General features: G+C 46.7%; 1 protein-coding gene across 1 annotated transcript in view; it reads right to left on the reverse strand.

Moving 5' to 3' along the window:
• Positions 1 to 25,469, reverse strand: part of tcf7l2 (transcription factor 7 like 2) — a 96,493-nt gene that overhangs the window by 47,884 nt on the left and 23,140 nt on the right. The window contains exons 4-5 of the mRNA XM_056576435.1: positions 11,779 to 11,880; positions 3,730 to 3,789 (exon numbers count right to left, since the gene is read on the reverse strand). Coding sequence (XP_056432410.1) covers positions 3,730 to 3,789; positions 11,779 to 11,880 — 162 coding nt within the window. The remainder of the gene's footprint in view (positions 1 to 3,729; positions 3,790 to 11,778; positions 11,881 to 25,469) is intronic.

A 25,469-nucleotide genomic window follows, 5' to 3' on the forward strand; every position in this document is an offset into this window, starting at 1 on the left:
TACTTTTATGACTAATTTTAGCCATTTTGTAAACTGCTCTCCTAGTTGGATCAACCACAGCGAAATTCACGACCACAAAACACTCACAAAATTAAGACATTTGAAGGATCTGCTGAAGGATGACTATGGATTCAGCAGGGCACCTGGAGGGGGGGGGGGGGGGGGGGGCGTCTCTTCACTCTGATCTGAGCTGCTGAGTGCAGTGCGACCAGGGTTCCTGCTGAATGTAGCAACATTCCCTCGTATGGTCTGACTGTAGTCTGCCTAGTGACAGAATGGAAACTCAAGAGGACGTCATACCTTGCATTGCATCTGCAAGAAGACAGAGGTTGTGTTACTAGTCTTACTTTTCTATACTATCAGGAGTATTATGAGTAGCATCTTCAACATTTATAAAATAAGTATTAGCCATATTAGCAGTAGTGTTAGTATAAGTAATGGTAGCCTCTAGTTTGATCCAGTTGGCTAACCCAGCATGGCCTGCTATGTGACTGTAGTGCCGGATGTCTCATATGTTCCTCTAGTTGTCCAATTAACGGTGAATAATTAATGTCATAAACATTACATTAGATTGAGTCAATATTGTCCCTCTCTTGACCTCTGAGCTAGAGAAACCCCAGCCTCTCTTAAATCACTACTGGTGGAGAGGGGTGAGAGATCAACTTACTCCTGACTCACCCGCTCTCCCCTTACCCCACGCTCTCCCCCTCTCCAACCCCTCCTGTCTATCCCTCTCTCCTTACCTTTTCCTTTCTCCATTCCTCCTCCTCACCTCTCCTTAACCAACACTGTCCTACCTCTCCTCTCTCCTTAGCTTCGTCTCCCTCACTACCTCCTCCTCACCAGCCTCCTTAACTCCTCCTCTATTTCCTTACCTTTTTCCCTCCCTATGTCCCGCCTCCTCCAGATCTCCTCTCTGTTCCATTTACCTCCCTCCTCAACCTAATCTATCCCTCTGTCCTCTTCTCTCCTTACCTCACAATCTATTCCTCGCTCACCTCCTCTCTCTCTCTAAACTCACTCTCTCAATCCACCTTCCTCTCTCCTTACGTCGCCCGCTCCCTCCCTCCTTCACACCTCCTCCCTCACTATTTACCTCACAATCTCCCTTCTCTCCCTCCTTAGCTCACTCTCTCCCCCCCTCACTCCTCCATCATCTCTACTTGCCTCACACTCCCTGCCTCCGTTATTCCTCCCTCCCTATGTCCCTCCCTCTCAATGCTCATTCCATCACTATGGCTAAACCCACCACTTGCCCCCCCCCCCCCCCCCCCCCCAGCTATTTCTCCCTCCCTCCCGTCCTCTGCGTCTTCCTCTCTCATTCACTTTCCCTCCTTGTCCCTCTCGCCCTCTCATTCATTCTCCCCCTCCCTCTCTTTCTCCACCTCTCATTTAATCTCTCTCCCCCTCTCTCATTCAACCCCTCTCACCCTCTCTCACATTCATTCACTCCATCTCTCATTCATTCCCTTTCCCTCCCACTCTCACTCTCTCTCCCCCTCTCATTCACTCTCTGCCTCTCTCGCCCTCCCCTCCTCTCCTCTGCGCCCTGGGCCCACTACTAATTGGTAAATCTGTTGAACCGTGCCAGCGCCAACAATGAGACACCTGGGCTTCTGTCAAAACAAGTTCCCCAGTGGAACGGCCCCCACTGTTCCCTCAGAAGCTGCCTCTTCTGGCGGTCGCCTCGTGCACACACACACACACACACACACACACATACATACATACACAGAAACACACACACACACACACACACACACACACACACACACACACACACACACACACACACACACACACACACACACACACACACACACACACACACAAGATAGAGATCTCATATGAATAACTAATTAATAATCACTACCACTACTTTAAAAATGATTGATTGACTTTACAACTTCAAAATATGGAAACCTTGTAATAAACATTAGAAAGAAATATGACATGCATATATTATTATAATTGTTCATGTATATTACAAATCAATTTGTATATATATATATATGGTATAACGTTTGCATGAAATATAGATGCATGTTCTTTGAACGCTGAACCCTGACCGGGTGTCACCTGATCAGGGCTGGAGGCATGGCACCAACACGTTCACTTAGGCCCAGACTTCACCAGCAGACAAAGGTGTGTTTGTGCAACTCGACAAAAAACAACAAAAACAGCGAGACAGAGGAACCACGCCCAGCCCTGAATCCTGCCAGGTCCTGTCTAACTGGTTCTGAAGGAGGCAGAGGGGTGGAGGTGGGGAGGGGGAGGAGCTGGAAGACAACCGGAAGTGAGTGGAGGAGGAGAGCGGTGGAGGAGGAGAGCGGTGGAGGAGGAGAGGAGAGGAGAGGAGCTGAGGAAGTGTTTCGGGAGCCTCGTGGCGAGCAGCAGCACAGGTGAATCAGTAGTTTAGTGGTTCAGGCTTCGCCTTCAGCAAAGTCTAATATTATGTTAATTATCTCCTCAATGTTTTCATGAACTGCTCAAATAAATAGCACACTGATCAGAAGGATAAAAAGGACCCATGATAAAGGGCAGAATAGTATCAGACTAAAGGTTCTGGCTCTTTTAGTGGTTGTTTACCGTTCACCAACATGGCTGCAACATAGATTTCATTATTTCCATTATTTCCAGGTTAAATTCAACATCTGTTTTCCATGATACCATTCGAGATCAAAAATGATGAAATACCCCAGAATTGGATTATTCTTTCCATGGTCAAATCAAATTTGCAATAAAAGTATATTTTTCCTTCATAAGGTTGAACGATAATTAAATCAAATTATTTTCTAAGAATAATTGTGACAAAATGTTGATGGTTCTTTTTTACCACCTGAAGAGGTTACCCCTGCATTATACCCATCTTTGACATTCCAATACTTCCTTTAACTCCCAGGAGGACACTACTGCTATGTTCAGAACAGCAGATGGCACTCAGAAGGTTCTGTTTAGCTTCTTAGTTGTGGTAGTTTAGTTGAAGTAGTAGTTGAGTAATAGTAGTGGGTTTGTAGCAGTAGTAGTAGGCTTGGACGCTTCCAATCTAGACGTTTAGTGTGGCAGCAGGATTCAGGACCAGCTCCACATATTGTTGCTCTAACAGTTACAGGAAATACACTTTAGGCTTCCTTCTCCTGCATGAGGCTGATACTCAGGCACGCGCACACACACACACACACACACACACACACACACACACACACACACACACACACACACACACACACACACACACACACACACACACACACACACACACACACACACAAACACACACACACACAGACACACACACACACACACACACACACACACACACACACACACACACACACACACACACACACACACCAACCACAAACCATAAGTACCATCTCACATCAATGGCCTCCAGAGATAAGAAACCGTGCATGGCAAACAAAAAACTAAAATCACATGAATATGGCGTGATTGTTTGTGTGTTGGTAAATGCGTTAGTCTGCATGTGTGTGTGTGTGTTTGAGAGAGAACACACACAGCCACACACATAGGAAGAAGCACATGAGAAGTGAAATGGCAGAGATATACTTAGCAACAGCAGCAGAGGGTAAAGCCAGGCTAGCAACCACTGTAGCCAGCTTCATAGCATCAATGAACAACAGCAATCAGCAGGTAGAAGGGGTTTGGTGTCATTCGTCAAATTAATCTAACAAGACAATGGGGGGGGGGGGGGGTTTGTTCTCTCACCAACTGAAATTGGTGAAGGCTCAGATCTGACTGCCCGCTGAACTCCAAGCAGAATGGTCCCTGAAAGGCAAAGACCACGATCCCAGGTCACACATTGTATAATACTCTACATACAGACACACACATGGAAATACACACACACACATGATATAAACTCGACAGACAAATCCAGAGAAACACACACATGGAAATACACACACGCACATGATATCAACAAGGTCACTTCAAATCAACTACACTCACACACACACACACACACACACACACACACACACACACACACGCAGGGAAAACATACACACACACAACCACAACCACACACACACACACACACACACACACACACACACACACACACACACACACACACACACACACACACACAATAGCTACATAACATCCTAGCCTAGCAGATATTGTATTCGAAGGCACATGCATCCCTCCCCTGCCTCTATTGTTATTTGGCCTCCTCCCAGACGTAAGCCTGAAATGCAACATACTTAACATACACAGAGCCAACTACTACAGCCCTCGCTATGCCAACATGGTTACTGTACTACATACCTATTTTCAGCAAGGCTAAAATGGCGGTTTTACTATCTAACAATAAAAAAAACTAGTGAGTAACTACCTATCTTAAATGGCATTACATTTGTATTAGGGTATTGTTGTTTTTTATAAATATAAAGGGAGTAGTTGATGAAAATCATCAAGATATTGCCTCTGTCGTCATGTGAATGCAACTACCTGCCTAACCTTACTGCTAGTTGCTTAGGAAGAAGGCGCGTGTGTGTGTGTGTGGGTGTGTGTGTGTGTGTGTGTGTGTGTGTGTGTGTGTGTGTGTGTGTGTGTGTGTGTGTGTGTGTGTGTGTGTGTGTGTGTGTGTGTCCACATGAGATGTCCCTTCACAGTGAAAGACATGGAATGAGCGGAGCATGAAGTGAGAGAGAAAGTAAAACAAAGAAAGAAAAAGTGGTTGAAAACCAGGAAAAGGGAGATACAAAGGAAAATAAAAGGACGTATTCACACGTTTGTTAGGGAAACGAAAGGTGGTCAGTCGCACACACACACACACACAGAGAAACCACAGAACCACACTGTATTATATGGGGAGGGCTAGGTTGCGCTACGCTCTATGAAAATGTGTTGCTGTGGTTAGCGCCTCAGCTCCAGATGACAGAGTGGTGTTTGTACTGCTGCCTCACCCCAGGGTCAGCCTGATAACCGCTCTGAGCAGCCGTGCAGTTACACATGCAACGCATGGGGTCATACCCACCCACGGGCAGACCAGAACACACACCACACACACACACACACACACACACACACACACACACACACACACACACACACACACACACACACACACACACACACAGACACACACACACACACACACACACACACACACACACATACACACACACACACACACACACACACACACACACACACACAGATAGAGTCATTCAATGGCCAAATACCAGGGAGAACAAAAAGGAGTAGGACTCCCTAACAGCAGCACCCAGCCCAAACGCAGACACAAACACACACACACACATCACAGCCTACAACAATATAATGTCACAAGGTATGTTTACAGCAATATCTAAAACGTGAAGGTTCACATCCTATTCAGTTTCAAATATAAATGTGTGCCTTAAAGAAGTGATAGCGCCTGTAGAGCTTTAGACTGGACCGAGCCATGGAGCGGATGAGCGTGGGTGTCGGTTACCCGTCTTCAACAGACTACATGGTTAATGTATATTTTGATAGACCTAACCCCTGGATCGTGATTTTGCAGCAGCAAGCCACCCAGAGTCCCCTCCCATCACCGTTTGGTAGCTCCTACGGCAGTAGGAGCTACCAAACGGCCCATGGAGCGCTCCAGCGGAGCCGACAGAGAGCGTTTCTGTGCGGGGAACAACGGAACAATCATAGACAACGAGTGTCTGGGGCGCTTGTTGTCCCGACGCCGAGGAATGACACAACGTCTGTCTGGCCATTGGTGTGACTGAGCCAATATGTGTCTCGTCTGTACAGACAGACGGACGTATTGAGGAGATGGGCCCTATACTCGGGCTGCAGGTGTGTGTGATGCGTGCGCTGTGATTGGACTGTTCAGACCAGGAAGTAAAAGACAGGAGGACGGACAGAGAGCCACGCAAGAGAGGAATAGAGAGGAGACCCAGTTTCTGTGTCTCCCCTCTATTCCTTTCTACTATGGCTCTCCAGAGACAGAGAGTGAGATAGAGAGTGAGCCCTATACAGACAAGAAGAGGAACCGAGACAGATAAAGACCGACAGAGAGGGAGAGAGAGACTGGGGGAGAAAGGTATGAGATAGACGGAGATAGACAGAGAGAGGGACAGTGAAAAGGGTCTTGACTATACAGTGTGTGTGTGTGTGTGTGGGTGGGCTATGCCCAGTTGACCCCAGGGCCTCATTAAGTGCTTCAGAAGGCCAGACCACCCAGGGACCGGGGCCATTGTGTGGTCAAGCCCAGGTGCCAGGTTCTTTCACGCAACAGGAAGCACTTTATCACCACGTCCCCTCTAAAGACGCACTACAAAAGTGGTGGCGAGGAGAGCCAATGTGATCCCCGGCTCCGTCTTTTTTCTGGAGCTGACCCTGGCCTAGAGGTGGTCAGAGTCAGACCCCAGCTATTGTCCAGCTCCACAAAGTCACCGCAGAGAGTGAGTTACCGTGAATGCACATCTCCGGAGAGAGAGGGGATACAACGCTGTTTTATCGGTTGTTGTGCTGTCCAGCTGTTATTCCTGTGGGGCACTCCTCTTATGCTCTTTTCATCAGGAGTTCTTCAAGTGAGAGTGAATAGATGAATATAACACAGAGGGGAGGGTCTGTGTGTTCATTGGGTAAAACCTCAGGTATATCTTTCTCATTAAAAGAACAAGATTCCATCACTTCCTCTGTGCCAATTACCACACACACACACACACACACACACACACACACACACACACACACACACACACACACACACACACACACACACACACACACATATTTATTTTATGTCTCCCTTGACGCAACTCACAAACTCTGACATGCACGTGCACACACACACACACACACACTCACACACACATACACACACACACACACACACAGTCAGGAAATGGTTAACCCCCCTCCCACTGCCTGGGAAAACAATAGAGATATTGTCTGACCAGGGCTAGACTCTGAGGCAGTGTGTGTGTGCGCATGTGTGTCTGTTAGATACCCAGAGTGCATATGGAAGGCTGTGTGTGTGTGCGTGTGTGTGTGTGTGTGACCCAGTTCTCAGCACACGAGTCTGGTTGTTTGTTTTTGTGTGTTGAACTTGTTTTTAACGGTTTGAACTTAAATCTTTATTACTTTAGAAGTCCTTCGGCTTGAACACGGAAATGGAATACGACTTTCAAATGTAGTTTGATACTCATAGTAGTATATCATTATATAACCATAGTGGTATGTATAAAAATAATGAGACACCACACACACGCTCTCCCCCCCTCACAAACACACTCACCAAAACACACACACACTACCCTAGACAGACACACACACACACACACACACACACACACACACACACACACACACACACACACACACACACTCACACCTACCTTGCATTAACCTTTACCAAATATGCCACAGCTGTGAGTACATTTGAACCACCTCTAAAGAAACCCCATTCAGAGCGTATCTCGTTTCGGTCATGTGACGTACATTCAAGTAAGAGGATACGAGGGCGGGTCAATGTTTGGGACGGAGGAGATTCGCTTGGTTTTGATTCGTGTTTGCCTTCTGCTCACTTTCTAATTAGATCAAAACCTATTTAATGTGTTGTTATTGGTTGAAATATTAAGGTGATTCAATTTAGATCAAATATAAGGGCAAAAAAAACATAATGCTAAATTTCAATTTAATATTAAGTCCAAGCAATAGCAGCAATTCCCAGTGTCAGAAAAGTCAGAAAAACTCAAACGCACCTAAACTGTGGGCAGAGATAAAACAAAGAAGACCGTTTCCTCCCTTCACGCGCCCCCTCCTAAAATATTAGACATCAATAGAGACATAAATATTGGATAACTTCCAGCCAGTGGCGCTAAAAGTTCAACGGCAGTGAGTTTCAAAAGCAGCCTGCGGCAGGGGACGGCCACTTCAAACACTGCCCCCCCAGCACTGTTTAAGGCCACTGAGGACCGGGGCGTTCATCCGACCACGGCCCCCCCACACCTGTGCCCAGTCCGCAGGGAGAGAGGAGGGCCAGCGAAGGACAGAGGATGGGACCTCACACGGATGTGTATGGAGGTCCAGCCAGGTTCTCCCCATTGGCCCCCCTAATCAGCGGGGACTGATTTGTTTGAATTAACCAGTATTTGAATATTCAAATAGAGACATTCTAATATTTACGTCTTTATTGGCATTTATCTCAAATTAACTTCATATTCACTTGGTTTTATTGGCGTCTCCCTCCCTCTCATAAAGTGAGTGTATTTATAATCCCTCTCACGCTGGAGTAACTCGAATTTAACAAGTTACTGGCACGTATCATGATATCTTTGTCGAAAATGAAACTCTTTCCCGAGGCATCGCCAACTTCTTGTTATCCGTTGGGGCAGTATAGTTTTAGTTTATTGAGGACAATAAAATGTGGTTCCCGCCACTGAAAGATAAATTAATATAAATCGTGACTCCATGCAGGACTCTGTACTTTCGTTTGCTGTGTATGTCACAAAGAAAACAACAGCAAAAGCCTACATCCAAATATTGCTGTAAAAGGTCCCTTAATGTATCTATTCAACTCCAAATATAAACTTATCTTATCTGAATATAACATCTTAAGACGGAGTACCACCATAGGACGAGATACCCAACGCGGTGTCGATATGATGCCACTAAAAGGACACCGAATGATGAGTAAAACATCGCCTGACCGCCTCGACGCAACAAACTTTGTCTCCTCAAACTTTGCTTCTATACAGCCAGGGCTCACTATAGATACAGCTACCGCCTGGATTCCCATCAGTCCCGCTTGTAGCGTTGGCTGTGGTTTGTTTTGACAGACTAGAGGTCATCTGAACTTCAGATCTTCTCATACACATCCGTCCGCCGCCTCGACTCTTGGCTCTCAGCGCTGCAGCCACCCCCACTGGGCTCGGCTGGGTCGCGAGAGGGCAACAGAAAGATCGGCCTGGCTACCGTTTGTAAAGTGGTCTAAGTAGTCGAGGTTCGGAGAAGTGGGGAGGAGGGAGAGGGCCGACAGTGATGGTGGTGGTGGTGGTTGTGGTGTGATGACATCACCAGCGGCGTTGCCCACGGTAACCGTGTCTACAGGTCTGGAGGTTCTGCAGCAGGTATGATGCAAACGGAGGAAACCTTCCATCCTTCACTCAGACAGGGGTGATGGAGAGACAGATACAGAGAGAGAGAGAGAGAGAGAGAGAGAGAGAGACAGAGAGAGAGAGAGAGAGAGAGAGAGAGAGAGAGATAGAGAGAGAGAGAGAGAGAGAGAGAGAGAGAGAGAGAGAGAGAGAGAGAGAGAGAGAGAGAGAGAGAGAGAGGGAGAAATATACCCTGGTTGAGTGACAACTGACCGTAACAGGAACAATTCATAAAAACTAGTTTAGCCTGTCAACAACCACAACAACCTGACAAGAGAGACGTTTTTCTGCGGATGTATCCCAGTTAAACCACAGAATATAGGCTGCAAATAAATTTGAATCAACCCTAACAAACAAATACAAATATTTGGATTGCTAAAATGTTCTGTAACAGAGATAACTTGATTGATAGGTTTTCCCATAAACTATTAAGTGAGTAAATATTGTGAGTATACCTGGTGAGTGGCGTGGTGTGTACACAACGAACAATGAAAAGATAAATACAATAAATGGATGAAAAAATGTCATCAATTTGCTGGACAGATCTAACAAAGCATTTGAAACACCCTAGCCTAACCACGAGACTGGCCTGACCACGATTTTACATCCCTACATGCTCAAGGTGTCGTGTTTAAAACACGTTGGGGAGAACGAGATAGACAGAGAGAGAGAGAGAGAGAGAGAGAGAGAGAGAGAGAGAGAGAGAGAGAGAGAGAGAGGGAGGGAGGGAGGGAGAGAGAGAGAGAGAGAGAGAGAGAGAGAGAGAGAGAGAGAGAGAGAGAGAGAGAGAGAGAGAGAGAGAGAGGGCTGTAGCAGTACAACATGCGTGTTGTGTAACGCTCTGAACGCCAGTGCTCAAAGAGAAGGACGTCAGCCGGTCGGTATTTACAGACGCGTGAGTCATAGCAGCACAGGAAGAAAGTACAGGAATTTACCTGCAGCCGTACGCCGCTGCCTACAACCCTAATCACTTCACAGGAAAGTATATTTTTGTTTGTCCTCCTCCTCCTCCTCCACCTCTCCCCACCAGCGAGCTCTTAAAATATCCCGACAATATGGGACCCCCTCTGAACTCTTCGGTGTAAAAATATCGCCAGCACCAAGCTGGGCTTCTTGATGTTCGCACAAAAAAGAAACTTTTGACAAGTGTATTTTTTTGGGTTGCACGGTTGAGTTGCTTATTTTATTGTCTAAATGTACAGCCTTTGTACAGACGGGCGCTATTCTCATGTTCCCAGCCTCAAATTAAAGAGGTAATGATACCAACGCGCAGCCTCTCCGTGCCAACTTTCATTTACCATTGAACTGCGACGTATTCTAGGAGGTATTTATTGTTGACAGTAAAACCAACAGTGGTGATCAAATGTCCACAATGTGACTCACGCGGCTGTCGGTTGGGAATGGGAGGGTTGATGACCTTTATACCGCAAAATTCATCACCGGTTGACGATACGGGACTTTTATTTGAATTTGCTGCATAGAGTGTTATTACCAGAGCAGACCAACACTATGAACGCATGAGGAACTACAAAGGGGCCTGCGAAGAGTTTGCATTTCAAGAAAAAGGCAAAGTAAAGAAAAAAAAGAAAAAACAACTGCAAACAGAAGTAGCCGTGCCTATAGAGGCTCTGGTTAGAGGCCCAGAGCATTTCAAGTCGTCTCCGTACTCTTCATACCCTCCGTTGTTCCTCTCATCGATTTCCCGCCCTCGCTAACCCCGTGACCACATAAACAACACATCGCTACACCCAACTTTCTCTGTTGACCTCTGCCAATAAGCCTGCCTGGGGCTAGCAATCAGGCTCTTCTCTCACTGGTCCTGCCGGGTCCTCTGCGCCTCAGACGCAGGCCAGACTAAGATTTATGCCAATGGTTCTGTGTCCGTACAGTCAGTCAGTCAGTCAGTCAGTCAGTCAGTCAGTCAGTCAGACAGACAGACAGACAGACAGCCAGGCAGACAATCAGACAGTCGGACAGTCAGTGCTGCCCCCTTGGCCTGTCCAGCCAGCTAGCCCGGTCTAACGTCATACTTGAGGTAGCCAGTGCTGAGATAACTCCCACGCTTCCCACAAAGCTAAGAAATTCGCTCTCTTCTTTGCTCTCCATGGGACAATCTCATGGAGCAACCAAGAAGACAAAACAGAGTGTCAACAGCATGGAGTTCATCTTAACAATTGTTGGATTCAGTAAGGGTCTAAGTCAGATTCTTCTTTCTGACATAACAAAGCAAAGACCAACCTGCTGTAACCGTCAGAGGAAAAACACCAAAACATTGGCTTTTCAGTGTTCAATTGATTTGGGAATTTATTGGTTAGTTTTAGAGGAACAAGAGTCCTCCCAAAACTGCCCACATGTTAGGACAAAACTAGCCATGACAGTGGTTAACTGTCTTTTTTTTCAGTTAGTCAACAACATCCATTCAAAAAGGGAGGGGAAGTTATAACCCGGAAGAGGTTTTCCATAAGCAGGAAAGAAAAGGAGGAAAAGGAGGCTGGATTTTTAATAAAATAGAGAAACAAGGGAAGGAAGGAAGGAAGGAAGGAAGGAAGGCACGAATAAAGTCGGGAAAGAAGGAGAGAGGGGAGAAGTAGTGAAGGAAGGCTCCAGAGAGAAGAAGGAAGGTTACGACTGAGTAGGGGAGAGTTCTACTTACAACGATGTGTGCCGGAGACGGAGACCTGGCATCTTTAAGAGCCTGTCTTTGACTTTGGAGGCCTTGTTGTACATCTAGAAGAGGCCATTTCATCTGTAGGTACTGGATGGTGGAGAAAGAACACAGCGGGAGGGAAGAAAAAAACAAAACATGTCAGAGGCGAAATAGACAACCACAAAACGTAAAAGGACAGAGAAGAGACAGGGACTTGTGTGGGGTGAGATCGAGCTGCAGCCTAAATTGATTTCTTAAATTATTAAACATCTATTAACTGAATGTTAATTTCTGCCCTGTATTAAGGCTACCGTTATATCATTATATGTCTTCCCAGTCCTTTTATCCTTCAGAGGGTTAGGGGTTTATGTATTATGTGGGCCTGTGAAGCCCTTTGAGACTGTTACTGTGATGAATGGCATGAAATGTATGTGACCTGACCTACATTATTATCAAACGTTTTAGCAAATGAAACCACCAGTAAACACATCAACAAACATCATTGTCAATAGGACGATGATATCATTATATGAAAGGAACATTTAATTTAAGCTAACCAGAAGCAGTATTGCAAAATGGTTACAGAATTTCACCAGAGATGGTGCTCTCCCTTGGATTCGACTTTTAGGACATACTGCCCCTTTAAAAAGCAGCAAGGCAGTATTATGTGCAGGACACGCACACAGAAGCCCTGTAAATCTAAATTATACATTGTTACCACAGTAAAAACTATCCCGTTTAGCAGCCTGCTCCCAGCGGTCGGTAAAATGGGAGATTAATAATGGACTAGGAGGTTGAAAAGGGATGTTGCATTTTCAGAAAGTGAACACCGGATCTATACAGAGGAGGTGAGTCATTCACTTTGCTAGGTGGATGTAAGGCGGGGTAGTGGACCTAAATGACCTAATGCCACGCCGGTGACCGTTGGAGATAAAAATGAATTTTATTAGCAGCAGCCAGAAGAACTCATAAAAAGTTTAAACCGAGGCGCCTCGACCCATCCCTCTGCGGCTGTACCTCATGACTCCACTCTTATAAATGATTGACTCTGCCTTTATCAAAATCCTCTCCTTGCCTCTCCGTCTCCCTCTTCTCCCTCTCAAGCGCAGAAACACATGGGCCAAAGCGTCCACGAGGAGACGGTCTGACACCCTGATTTGTGGGGTTATATCGCAAGGCCACTAATTAGGCTTCGGCGCTAAACCGATTGCTCTAACACTTCATTACCTGTGTGCCCGCAAACAAGCCTTTTTATTATTTTATGGATACAGGTAGTCTAGATTTAAGCTGTGTGTGTGTGTGTGTGTGTGTGTGTGTGTGTGTGTGTGTGTGTGTGTGTGTGTGTGTGTGTGTGTGTGTGTGTGTGTGTGTGTGTGTGTGTGCGTGCGTGCGTGTGTGCGTGCGTGTGTGTGTGTGTGTGTTTGTGTGTGTGTATGTGTCTGTGTGCGTGTGTGCGTGTGTGTGTGCGCGCGTGTGTGTGTGTGCGCGTGTGCATGTGCGTGTGTGTGTGTGTCTGTGTGTGTGTGTGTGTGTGTGTGTGTGTCTGTGTGTGTGTGTGTGTGTGTGCGTGTGTGCGTGTGCGTGTGTGTGTGAATGTGTGTGTTTGCGTATTTAAATCAGTGGTAATTATCCAAGAGTTCCCTCCAGGGTGTCTGCCAGGCCCTCCCTTGGCCTGGGCTACAGCATGTACCAGGATAAATAAAATCCCTTCCATTACTACTCATTGACGCCCCCCAGGAGGGACTTTTACTGCTAAACACAGAGGTTGGTTTACACTTGTTTATACGCGTCCTCACAGCCCGCTCTCCAAAAAAAATGGAGGGGGGGGGTTAAGGCGTTAAAGTTTTGGTCTTGGGGATCATCCCACTAAAAAAGAAAAGGACGAGGGCAAATACGCCTTGATGCCCCCGGGTTAGAGTCCCACCAGGTGATGTTACCCCCTCTCTTCCCCCACAAACCACTGTACTGTCAAACAATGATGAAGCTGTGGTGTTGGCGGCTTGTCCTGTAATGTTTTTAGAGACCTTTTTATATTGGTCCTTAATTGCTGTGAAGTCAACACGGACACGAGGAGGGAGGGAGGGAGGCGGGGGAGAGAGAGGAGGGGGACTCTTGGAGTGTTAAGGGTGCGAGGGAAAGCCGAGAGTGTGAAGTGTGCTGTGATGTGCAGTTTGAGGTTATTCAATACAGCATCCGGCTGTGTCAGAGAGTCCTTGAGAGCGGGCCGGACGGTGGAGGACCCCTGCCGACGTCTTTATAAAGACTTCACAACACACGCTGGACTCCACCAGTGTTTCAGTGTGGATCTTTTTTTATACAGAAAGGCGAAATATAAAAAACACATTTTGCTGTAAACTGTACACTGGAAGTGGCGCTGTTTGTAGAGGTGAGGGCTGGAAACGGGTCTGATGATGTCAGCCCATGGCGTAAGAGCATGATGTAAGCAGGTCAGATGATTTACATAACTGTGCACATTGAGCCATTGATAGGCTGGATCCATTTCTGATGACGCGAGGTGTGTGCTGGGTATGAGCACAACGTGTAGAACACTGTGAGCCCTCCCTGTTTTGTGTTAAACGACTCACGCGCTTTTGTGAAAAGAGTCACTGTGGTTTTGGCGCTCCAACCGTAAATTAAAATGTACTTTTAATTAACCGTGAAGTGAACTTCATTCTTTTGTGGTGAGCAAGCGGGTGGTAATGGGAGCAAATGTAGGTTGATGAGAGTTATAAATTGGGAAAAGTACATAAGTACGTAAAACTGCAAGGTTGTTGCATATTGGGCTGTAGCTTGCAAATCCAATCGTATTTTCAAACAAATGCAGCGAACACTTGCAAAGATGCAAAGAGTCAGCGACCGTGCCCAAGAGCTAAGTGAAAGGTGACCCACTGGTGGGGGAGAAAACCAAACAAGACGGATAGTAACAGTCAACTCTCAAGTCAAGTCAAGTCAAGAGAGAGAAGGCAAATAAGATAGCTAAAGAGTAAAATAACAGAAACGAGATGGGAGAGAAAGACAGCACACTAGAGACAAAGAAAGAAGGAGAGAGAGAGAGAGAGAGAGAGAGAGAGAGAGAGAGAGAGAGAGAGAGAGAGAGAGAGAAAAGGACAGAGACACACGGAGAAAGAGAGAGAGCGAGAGAGAGAGAAAGAGAAAGAGCGAAGGAGGGTAATAGGACACATGCCCCGACAAGCGCCTCCACTTCAGCCCAGCAAATGTTCTCACACACTAATCTCGCCTGCAGGTTCCACGAGCATGCCAAGGAAAACCAAGCGCTGGCAAGCACCCCACCACCCACTGTACTGCACCACCCCTACCCCAAGGCTGCCCCCCCCCACCGACGCCATGGTCTTCCATGGCCGCCTTTTTCTCACTCCAGACCCCCCCCCCTGCTGTTAGTCGCCCCGCCAACGGACATGCTGCCCAGGCTTGAGTAGGCCGTGACCTTTGACACCCCCCCCCCCCTCCTCCAACCCCTCCTCCTCCTCCTTCTCTCCCCAGGCTGAAAACTTCCCTGCTATGAGGGGGGGCCTCTCGGTAACTCAAGAGCCATTCCGATGTGACAAATTACTGTGCAGTTCCAAGATAACTCTCTCTCCCTCCACCTCACTCTTCCTGTCCTAGCGCTGCCATCCCACACACACACACACACACACAGACACACACTTAAAAAATAAACTCCCCAATAAACTTGTTGCAGCTGATGAAGATGGGTTCTCCCCAAAGCCAGCTCACTTACTTTCTCTCCCTGCCCCTAGCCTGAGCAACCGCACCCCCCTTCTTCCTCCCCCCTCTCCCCCCTTCCTCCTCCCCTCTCTGCCCACACTCCTCACAACTCTCCCCCTCCTGCTAGCCGATCTCCCCACTCCTCCTTGCCGCTCTCCCCCCTCCTCTTCGCCTCTCTCTCCCCTCCCCTGCCTCTCTCCCCCCTCCTCCTCCCCACTCTCCTCTCCCAGTCGATCGCACAATAGGAGCTGAAAGACTCAATTGTCTCTGATGAACTGAAAGACAAGAGCCTTGTCCAAGTCTTTACACAAGGATGAACTCCCTCACTCTCTCTCGCCCCTCTCTATGTCTCTCTCCCAAACCATTTCCCTTTCTCTCCCTCCATCTCTCTTTCTCGTTCTCATTGCTTAATCTCCTGGAAGAAGTATCTGCTCTCCTGGATGGTTAGTATATTTTATCCCTCCATCTTTATAGATTACTCCCCATATACTCTTTAAACACCCACTCCAAAATCCATTTTCCCAGTAAACAAAACATTACAAAAAAAAAAGTTTATCTTCAAAATAGGGATGTTAATGATTAATCATTTATCGTTTAATCTCTGCTGAGAATTGAACTGATAAAAAATGTATTAACCGACAATGTCGGTTTTATGAACCATTTCTTAAAACATGTGTTTGGTTTTGACTGCCGTGTTATTCTAGAAATGGCAGTAGTTGCACCACATTTGACATTGTTTTGTTTGGCGGCACCATTTGTTGAATGAAGGACAGGACGAGAAGACAGTTTCGAGTGAGAAAATTGGTCGTACCTCATAAATTAATGTTTCGCAAAAACATATGTTGGAACTGACATATGTGTTTTATCTTATTATCTTATAATCGATTATTTATCGTTAACGTGTTCAACGATCAGTTAAGGAAAATGCATTCGAATTGCAACCCTACGTTAAAGATCCGGTCGGTTTGAGCGCTCCCCCGTACCCGAGTCTCTGCTGCTCAGCCAATGTTTGGCATGTGACCAGTGAGTCTTAACCCACATATACACCCACTGTCAACGCAGTGCAAACAAGCACCCCCCCCACCACACCCGGACCCAGCGGCCCACAGCCCCAGCAGCACCGTCTATGACAGATAGAACGCTATGGCAGGAGACCAATTGGGTGGGGGGGCAGGGGTGAGGGGGGCAGCCTGGCAGACACACAGCATCCTAACATGTCCTTGCCAAACGCCAGCGGTTCCTGGTTTAACTGGCCCACACACTTTTTTTGGCGGCTCCGGTACCCATGGGGACAGGACAGCCCGACAACACCACCGCACCCAGCGACTTCACTGCGGCCCCTCTCCCTATACATTCTCCAGAATGTGCAATGTTGAACGTGTCCTTGTGGTCATTTTAATGCATTTCAACACATTAGTGTGTTAAGATGCAATCCAATGGCCACACGATTGCGATTAACGCTCAAGTTACGTTGGATGCTTGATTGAAGGCAATGCCTTTGTAGGCGTTGATTGTTCACAGCCTCACTTTGGATGAAAGTGTCTGCCAAATGATGAATGATAATAAAATGAAAGATCAAACTGCAGAAACCTTGCCTGTACGTCTAGTGACAGACAACAAACACAAACGATGAGTCGATCAAGCAATCCAAATAACTTGTCACATTAAACTGTGCACAAATTCTAGAGCTTGTTTGGTTAATCTAATTATTAGCCATAGCAAACGTAGGGCCTTAATGGCTGATTGTCATGAAGTTAGCCATTAGCTGCCAGCCATTTGCAGCTAGAAGCCCTTTAATTGCTGCCTACAATGGACCAACAAGGCTACAACCAGGCATGCTGGTTTTGTTCTGGATTAAAAGGCATAAGCTCAGAGACAGTGGGTCCTTGTGTGCCAACGATGGCTACCAGACAGCGGTGTGGGTTCCAACGGGACCCCTGGGAGCAGGGATAACATCCATCTACAGACTGGCCCCCAAAATAACCACATGGTTCAGGATCCATGTGTGCGTGTTTATAATATCTATCACACAGAGACGCAGGAGAAATTATAGAAGGAGAAGATGAATGGATGGAAGAACAGGAGGACATTTTGGATGGATTCAGATTGTTTGAATGATGAGTGATATTTTTCCATGGCTTTATTCCTTGGCTCTGAGAGAGAGAGAGAGAGAGAGAGAGAGAGAGAGAGAGAGAGAGAGAGAGAGAGAGAGAGAGAGCGAGAGAGAGAGAGAGGGGAGAGAGAGAGAGAGAGAGAGAGAGAGGGGGGGGAGAGAAGTGAAATATAATATGTGCCCTCTGCTACTTTCGATATGACTCTGCAACCTTTAGCACCAGCCAGGCAGGGCTGAACCGTGCCCACCTGGTTTTCCATACAACTCATATCTGGGGTTGACGTGGACATGCGAGATGAGCTCAAGGCTCAGGTTAAAGTTGGAGTGGCACTAAATGGAAAGCAGCATCAGTCACTCTACTGTATTTGTTTCTTTTTAAGCTTCTGTTTGGTTTTATCTATTTGTTTAAACTTAATTTAGTTTTAGGACAGCAACAACTAATATGATCATTATTGTACGAATGAGGGAACTTAGGGTAATGTAATAAAGGAACCATTATTACGTTTATTAAGTGATATAAAGTTAACAGAAGTCATCCAGAATCAGTTAGCTCAAGGTTGCTCACAGCCTGCTGGGGATTCAGAGGGGCGTTGATCCTGCAACCTTTCCCCTCAGAGTTTAATACCAACCACCCTGCACCTTTGGGGAAGTCAAGGATGGTTAATAAAGCACACTTGAACTAGAGCCAATGTGATTCTATGCACTGTTCATTCCCTCCCCCCCTTCCCATTTAGGGCAACCATGCAAATTACAGGGGACATCTCTCGCACGGTTCCAACACTCACGCTCCTGGCATGAAGAGCTTTATTTAAATCATCAGATGATCAAGGCTGGGACGCAGATCCAACTCAATCTGGGCCGCTCAGAGTCGGTTTAAAAGATTACTCCATCTTTGCTAGTCGTGTGTAGCCGTTTATGAAGAAAAGACGAAGAAGGAGGAGTCGGTGGAGATCTGAAAACGAGCTGCAGACACCCACTAGGTGTCACGGTCTGTACTGCAGGTGCACGGGAAGACGTGCTCATGTGCTTAAACAAACACATCAATTGTCTGGGTGGGGAGGGTAATTTTGTGTAATTTAAGGAGGGGGGAACCTAATGCAAGCCAGACCTCCTCAAATCCCCCTGGTTATAAAATAAAGGCCCCTCTCCATGTAATATACTGCTCGGCTGTGTGTGTGTGTGTGTGTGTGTGTGTGTGTGTGTGTGTGTGTGTGTGTGTGTGTGTGTGTGTGTGTGTGTGTGTGTGTGTGTGTGTGTGTGTGTGTGTGTGTGTGTGTGTGTGTGTGTGTGTGTGTGTGTGTGTGTGTGTGTGTGTGTGTGTGTGTGTTTGCGTGTGTGTGCGTTTGCCTGCCTCTGTGCGTGTGCTTGCCTGTGTGCTTGCGCTTGTGCTTGCATGTGTGCTTGCGTGTGTGCACTTGTGTGTGCAGCAGACAAAAGATAAGGGAATAGATTTGTAAGAGCTACATACCTAAAAAACAAAAAAGGGGAAAAAAGTGAAAGAAAACGTAGACAAAAGAAGTCGGAGCTAAAAACTGGGTAAAAGTTAGTCCACACCAGAAGGCCCTTCACTAAGGCTTTAGTTCTTCTAATACACATTTTATGAGAAGATATATTTAAAAAAAGAAAAGCCCCCACCAGCTCTCATAGCCAGAGGCGTTTTGCAACCAGGAAAATAAAAGCGGAATGTGGGAAGGCCTGGGGTTTGAGAGCCCCGGGGCTGGGGGGGAGGTGGTGGGGGGATTGGGGAGGTGGTCCTTCGGGCCTGTATTTACTCCAAAGCCAGAACCTCTGGGAGCAGAAAGGGGAGTCAGGGGTAGGGAGGGGGGGAGAGTGGAGGTTCTTCTGGCCCTTCACTGTACTGTAGCAGCCGACCTGCTCCTCAACCCTCCTCTCTCCCCCTCCCCCCATCCAGGCATCCCTCCCCCAACGTGCTCCCCCAACCCTCCTGTCTTCTCTATTTCATTACTATCCTTCAAAACCCAACAAGCACACTTATAGATTCAATAAATAAGCTTATGCCATTTGATGGTCACTATTATCCAAACCATCTGACAATACCCTGAGTGCATACAATAATAGCATGGTCGGCCCCAGTGGGAATCAAACCAATAACCACTGCAGTGTTGATAGGTGAATGGATAGGTAATGCTAACCAACTTTAAATGCTAGCAAACCGGCCAGTTGATACCTTCCTTGACAATGCTCAATGTCTTCAGTTCGAAAGGTTAGGGTTCTTTGTGAGTGACTTTACTTAAATATACACATCTGAACTCTGGAGTGTTATCAGGCCTGTAGTGGAAGTGAGCTACACTCTCTTGAACGCAGCTCTCAAAGATAAGCATGGTCGTGCTCCCGGCGCCGTTTGTTTAGCAGGTGTGGACAAATGCGCTGTTCAAATACCAGCTGCTTGAGCAGAGAGTTTCAACTTAGTCCTGAAAGTGCAACCAGGGAAGGTCTAAGCTATTACTGACCAGTCCAGTCCAGTTCTATTATATATGGCCAACAGTCAGAAATAAACTAGAAATAAACTCTACTGAAATCTTAAAGGATAATTTGATAAAAGCAGAAAACAACTCGCCTAAACCTCGCATTAATGCGTAACCCTGCATTAACCACAGATGGGACAAGGCACCCAACACACAACATCAAGGCCAACAAAGTAAACAAGACTCCCTTACTGATTGGGGGCATGTTCCACCCTGTCTCCCCTCCTCCTCCCTCAAGTCATTAAGTGTATCTCTGGGCCGCTCTAAAAATAGAGCCTGGGGACTGAAGAGCCAGTGGGAGTGATTGTTAATGAACAGGCCAAATGCTAGCGTTTAGCATCAGGGGGTATCTAGAGCTATGCTAGGCTAACAGCACATACACCTAGCACCTTCTAGTTGGAGCTGGGTTGCTGAACTCCAAAGTCTGTTCTTGAATGTGACATTATGTTGACCTCCCCCTCTAAACCCTAACGTACAAGAAGAAAATAAGAAATGAACACTGTGGTTGTGACTCACACAAAAAAAGTGTGCTAGTATTGTATGGAAATATGTGGTGTCTAGTTCTAAGATTGTGCATGTTGTTTTCTCGTGTTTTAGATTGGAGTATTTATTGTAATTCAAACACGGGTGGTTAGGCTAACTGATCGCAACGTGTATCTAATACATATGAAATGACCCCTCTCAGTTGATACTACTGCCAGTACAACTAGAATACCACCAGGTCTACCTTTACCTTCATCTACAGTTTCCCTCTTATGATGACCCCTGAACCCATGATTGTAAACCCCCCTAGTAATAAGAAAATCACTCTGTATTGAATCTGAAAATCTTGGCTCAACACTCATCCCCATCTCTAACGAGAACGCACTCACAGACCCGGCTTCACCCGTGCCTCACCCGAGGTCAGACAACAGGAAGCAGGAAGTCGATCAACTCCACGCAATCAGCGCCTGTGTTTCTTATCGGGGGGGGGAGAGTTGGTGGTGGTGGTGGTGGTGGTGGTGATGCTGGGTTACCAGGAGAGTATAGCGGACTCTGGGGCCTTTGGCGAGGGAGAGCTGGGGAGTCGACCGCGGCGCCTACATCTCCTCCTCGAATATTCCATGTTTTGCCGCGTAGCGCTGGAGGAAGTGCTGAACGCTAGCTTTTGATGTTGGCAGTCTAGTTTTGCTTGACGCCAGTTCACTATGAATTAGTTAAATGGCAGGTTGAGTGTGAGGAAGCTCGGAAACAAGCCTTGCAGGAAGAGAATGTGTACGCTCAGGTTTTACAATGCCTCACATGCAGTCGAAGCGAGCGCACACCAACACGCACACACATGAATATACACACATTACCACCTACGCACATCTATGCTTCAGAAAGCATTAAGAGGAAGGAATCACACATATGTACAAGCAGGCAATTAATCTTCAACAAAAGACTGGCACACAAGAAACAGGCTCTGTGTTGTGTGTTCTCAGTGTATTGGGCACACACACACACACACACACACACACACACACACACACACACACACACACACACACACACACACACACACACACACACACAAATACACACACCTTGAAGACATTTTAGCTCCATATTCATGAACATGGCTCCCTGAGCAGGTCTGAAGCACAGAATAATTCTAATTCTAGGGTTTCTAGTCAAAATCGGGGGTACATATTCAGTCCATAGAATGCTAAAACAACCTAATTTAAATATAATATGATGCTACAGATGCTCTGTATTACTATTTTTAACATTGTAATGAAACAGCATCTAACTTCATAGTTACATAATAAAGCTATACTATATAAAGCCTTTTTGAAGTTGTGTATGCATTATATTCCTGGAACTAAAGTCACTCACAGATCTTTTAGTTTTAAACAACTTATTTTAAGTAGCATAATACAATGTTTATATTTCAATGTGATTAAATGTTCCCTTATCACAAATATGGTAATATTTTTGCAATATCGCCCAGCCCTACAGTCACCAGTCAACTACATTACTATCTGCACAACCTTTAATCTTCAACAGAACAACAAACTAAACATCCTCAACCCACTTGAGTGTTGGCCGAAGTGTTGTTGGTCTCGTGACTTGTGCCAATGTCACCCTGGTCTTTCTACCCCATTAAACGTATCATTATAGTAGCCGATTTAGTATGCGCTTCCCGGGCTGCACTAGCTTAATGAATACGTAAGTCATAAGGAGCAGCTTAGAGGACCTCATTAAAACAGGAGATGCTACCAGGACAATAATACCCTGGGCGGGTGAGGGCTCAGGCCAGAGGAAGGTGGAGGATGGTAGGTGAGTAAACCTCTGTGCCGCATCCCCCCCCCCCCCTCCCCCAAGCACCCAACCACCCTCCACGTCACTCCATAACCTGAACAAGTGGCCCCCGGCAAATCACCTCAGCCAATGAGGCCCTGATGTGCCCTCTCCTTCACCCCCCCTCCACCTCACACACACACACGCACGCATAGGAGATAAACACACCCACGCAGGGAGGGCTCATGGTTAATTACCGCTGAATCATATGAGGATCCATCCATGCCCCCATCGCAAAATCATTAACCCTCATATATACAGTATATTTACAAAGATACGCACACTACCTCCCTCTCCTCCCCTGCAACTAAAGCATGGTAACACAAGCCGATTATTGATGACCCTTTAATATGGTGTTTTACAACGTCCCCCCGCCCTCATTTCACAGTGCAGAGCAGGTGATTAGTGAGCTCCAAGCAGTCAGTCGGCTAAACGGGATGGAGGAGGGACAGGGACGCCATCTTTTAACATCATCATCTTAAATCACAAGATTAAATGTTTAAAGGCAAGTATAAATGCCCTAACAATAACAAACAACGACGAAAAAAAATTACAATAGAAACTAGGTGCGTTGTCGTGTGCATTTTCTGAAGAAAATGTGTGGCTGCATAAGCCAACTCGTCGTCTGTGCCATTTTCAGCACCAAGTTTCAAGTCCCTAGGTGTTTTCAAGGTTATCCAAAACTTTAACGTCAAGAAATGTGCATTCAGGCAGACTTTATGGGTCCTTGAGGCAAAATTGTTTAGCATGTTAATAATAAGGTCCAGATACCAGGTTTCATAAATCTATGTCAGACGGGGTAGGGGGAATGATTGTCTGACTGACCATGAGTTAAACCCCCCCACTGTGGTAAAAGTGGTGCTTAACCTCTTGGAGACCTGCCTACTTCCGGTTTCCATATGTGTGTTACATTTTACAATGACCACGAGTCCCACATTTGAACGTCTCTCTTTCCATAATAATTATTTAAAAGAAGAACAAACCCAAAGTAATCCATTTTTTGGCATCCGTTCGATTTGGACACTTCAAAAACTATAGGAGAAAAGAGCTCCCGAAAACGAGGCGAAAGGATAACAAAAATAACCTGACAACAGGCTGGCTTGCTTTGCCAGGTTTTTATTTTTTTTCTCCTACCTCCTCCTCGTGCTTCCTCGTAGCCTAGCCCCCCGTATGAACACCCCTCGGCCAGAAATCCCACGTCGCGATAACCCGTCAATAACGAACTGAGGCCATGTATTGATCAGTCTAATTTCGCATCTATTAGCTGGGGAGCGCGCGCTGTTTCTGGGGGCGATGGGGGCAGGCAGCCAGGGATGGAGATCATTACGACCGGTGTTTCACACACAGGCCGTGATTGACGTGGAGATAGCGGCCCCTGCAAAACACTGCCGTAATGAGGATGATGATTATGAAGATATGCCAACCAAAAGGGGGGATGGAGATGTATCTATGAGGGAAGAAGGAAGCAGCAGAGGGGGGCAAAGGGAGGAAGAAGAGAAGAAGGAAGAGAACCCACGCCAGGCGTCTTTATGCTCTTATTTACTATCTGGCGGCGTCAGAGCGGCTAGGGGCATGGAATCGAGAGGAAGGCGCTGTTCACATGTTTCAAACCCTACAGGTTTGAAACATGTAAACAGCATGCCACTGACCAACACCCCTCCAATGGGTCGTTATCGTTTTGGTTTAATTGCTGCAGTGCATTTCCACTGCATAACGAAACATCGCACTTCAAAAAGAGGCACGTGACCAAAATCTCTACCATTAACCTCTTCATCACCATCTCAACCTCACCTCCGCCTCCCTCTCCCTCTACCTCCAGGAGAGAACTGGTTCATCTAAAAGCCTTCTCTGACCGACCACTGTGGTGCCAACTAAGGCCTTTTACCTATTGCTAACCCCATCTATCTCCACCACCACCAGCGCCACGCACGCTGCCCCCCCAGCCCTGGTGCTGGTGAGTGGGGTTGGAGGGCGGTTGAGCCTGTCTTGGCATTGATGCAACCAGCTGCAATGTGTACCGCTGCCTGCCATCACACGCAGAGGGCAAGCTAGAGAGGGCAAGTGAAGAGAGAGAGGTACACAGAGTAAGCAATAGAGAGAGGGAGAGGGGGAGAGGGAAGAGTGAGTGCAAGGATGGGACTTCAATAGCATCAAAAAAGGAGGGAAAAGGGACAAGTGCATCTTTGTGTATTCTATCTGTAAGTCTACTGTTTGTTGTGTTGTTTAGGGGGGGGGGGTTGTACATTGTGACAGTTAGGTTCAAGAGAGGTGAGGGCATGGAGGAAAAATAAATAAATACAAATACAAGAAAAAAAAGAAAACTTTGGCTTTAAAAACTATATGTTTTTGTCAGCTGAGGGATGCAGTGATGGGAGCATGGGGGGGAAAGAGAGGAGGGAAGGGGGGGAGCCCTCAGCCAAGCCATCTAGTTGAACAGGGAACTTCACAGTGGTAGCTGCCTTTCTATGCCTCTCCTTTTGATGTTACCTCCAAAGGAAAGGATCAAAGGCTCGGAGTGTGGCGTGGGGAAGTCCCTGCCTCTTAGCCTGCCAGCCTCTGATATATGCAAAAGGGGAGGGGGAAAAGAGAGAGAGGGAGAGAGACAGAGAGAGAGAGAGAGAGAGAGAGAGAGAGAGAGAGAGAGAGAGAGAGAGAGAGAGAGAGAGAGAGAGAGAGAGAGACTCTACAGAGCAGGTTTGCAGGGAATGTGGCTAAATAGCATGCTATGCTCTTAATGAGTGACAGGGGATGATGCAATCAGCCAGCTACGAGCTTGCTATTGCTAACAACCCAACAATGCATTTGTGTGCATCCGAGTGCACGACTGTCCACACGCACAGAAAGTGCTGACGGTGTGCATGAGGTAAGATATTTGGATGAAGCGTTTGATTCCATGAGGAAGGGAGTGGGGATGTGGGAGGAGGGGATGTTTGTTACCTCCCTCCCCCATCCCGATCGTCCTAAAACATCAAGGGGGGGGGGGGGGGGGGAGGTTGGGGGAGACTGTGTCGGCTTGAAATAAATATACAGTGTGTTGTTAAAGAGAGGAC

This window comes from Gadus chalcogrammus, chromosome 18, assembly GCF_026213295.1.
Source record: "Gadus chalcogrammus isolate NIFS_2021 chromosome 18, NIFS_Gcha_1.0, whole genome shotgun sequence".
Classification (NCBI taxonomy): domain Eukaryota; kingdom Metazoa; phylum Chordata; class Actinopteri; order Gadiformes; family Gadidae; genus Gadus; species Gadus chalcogrammus.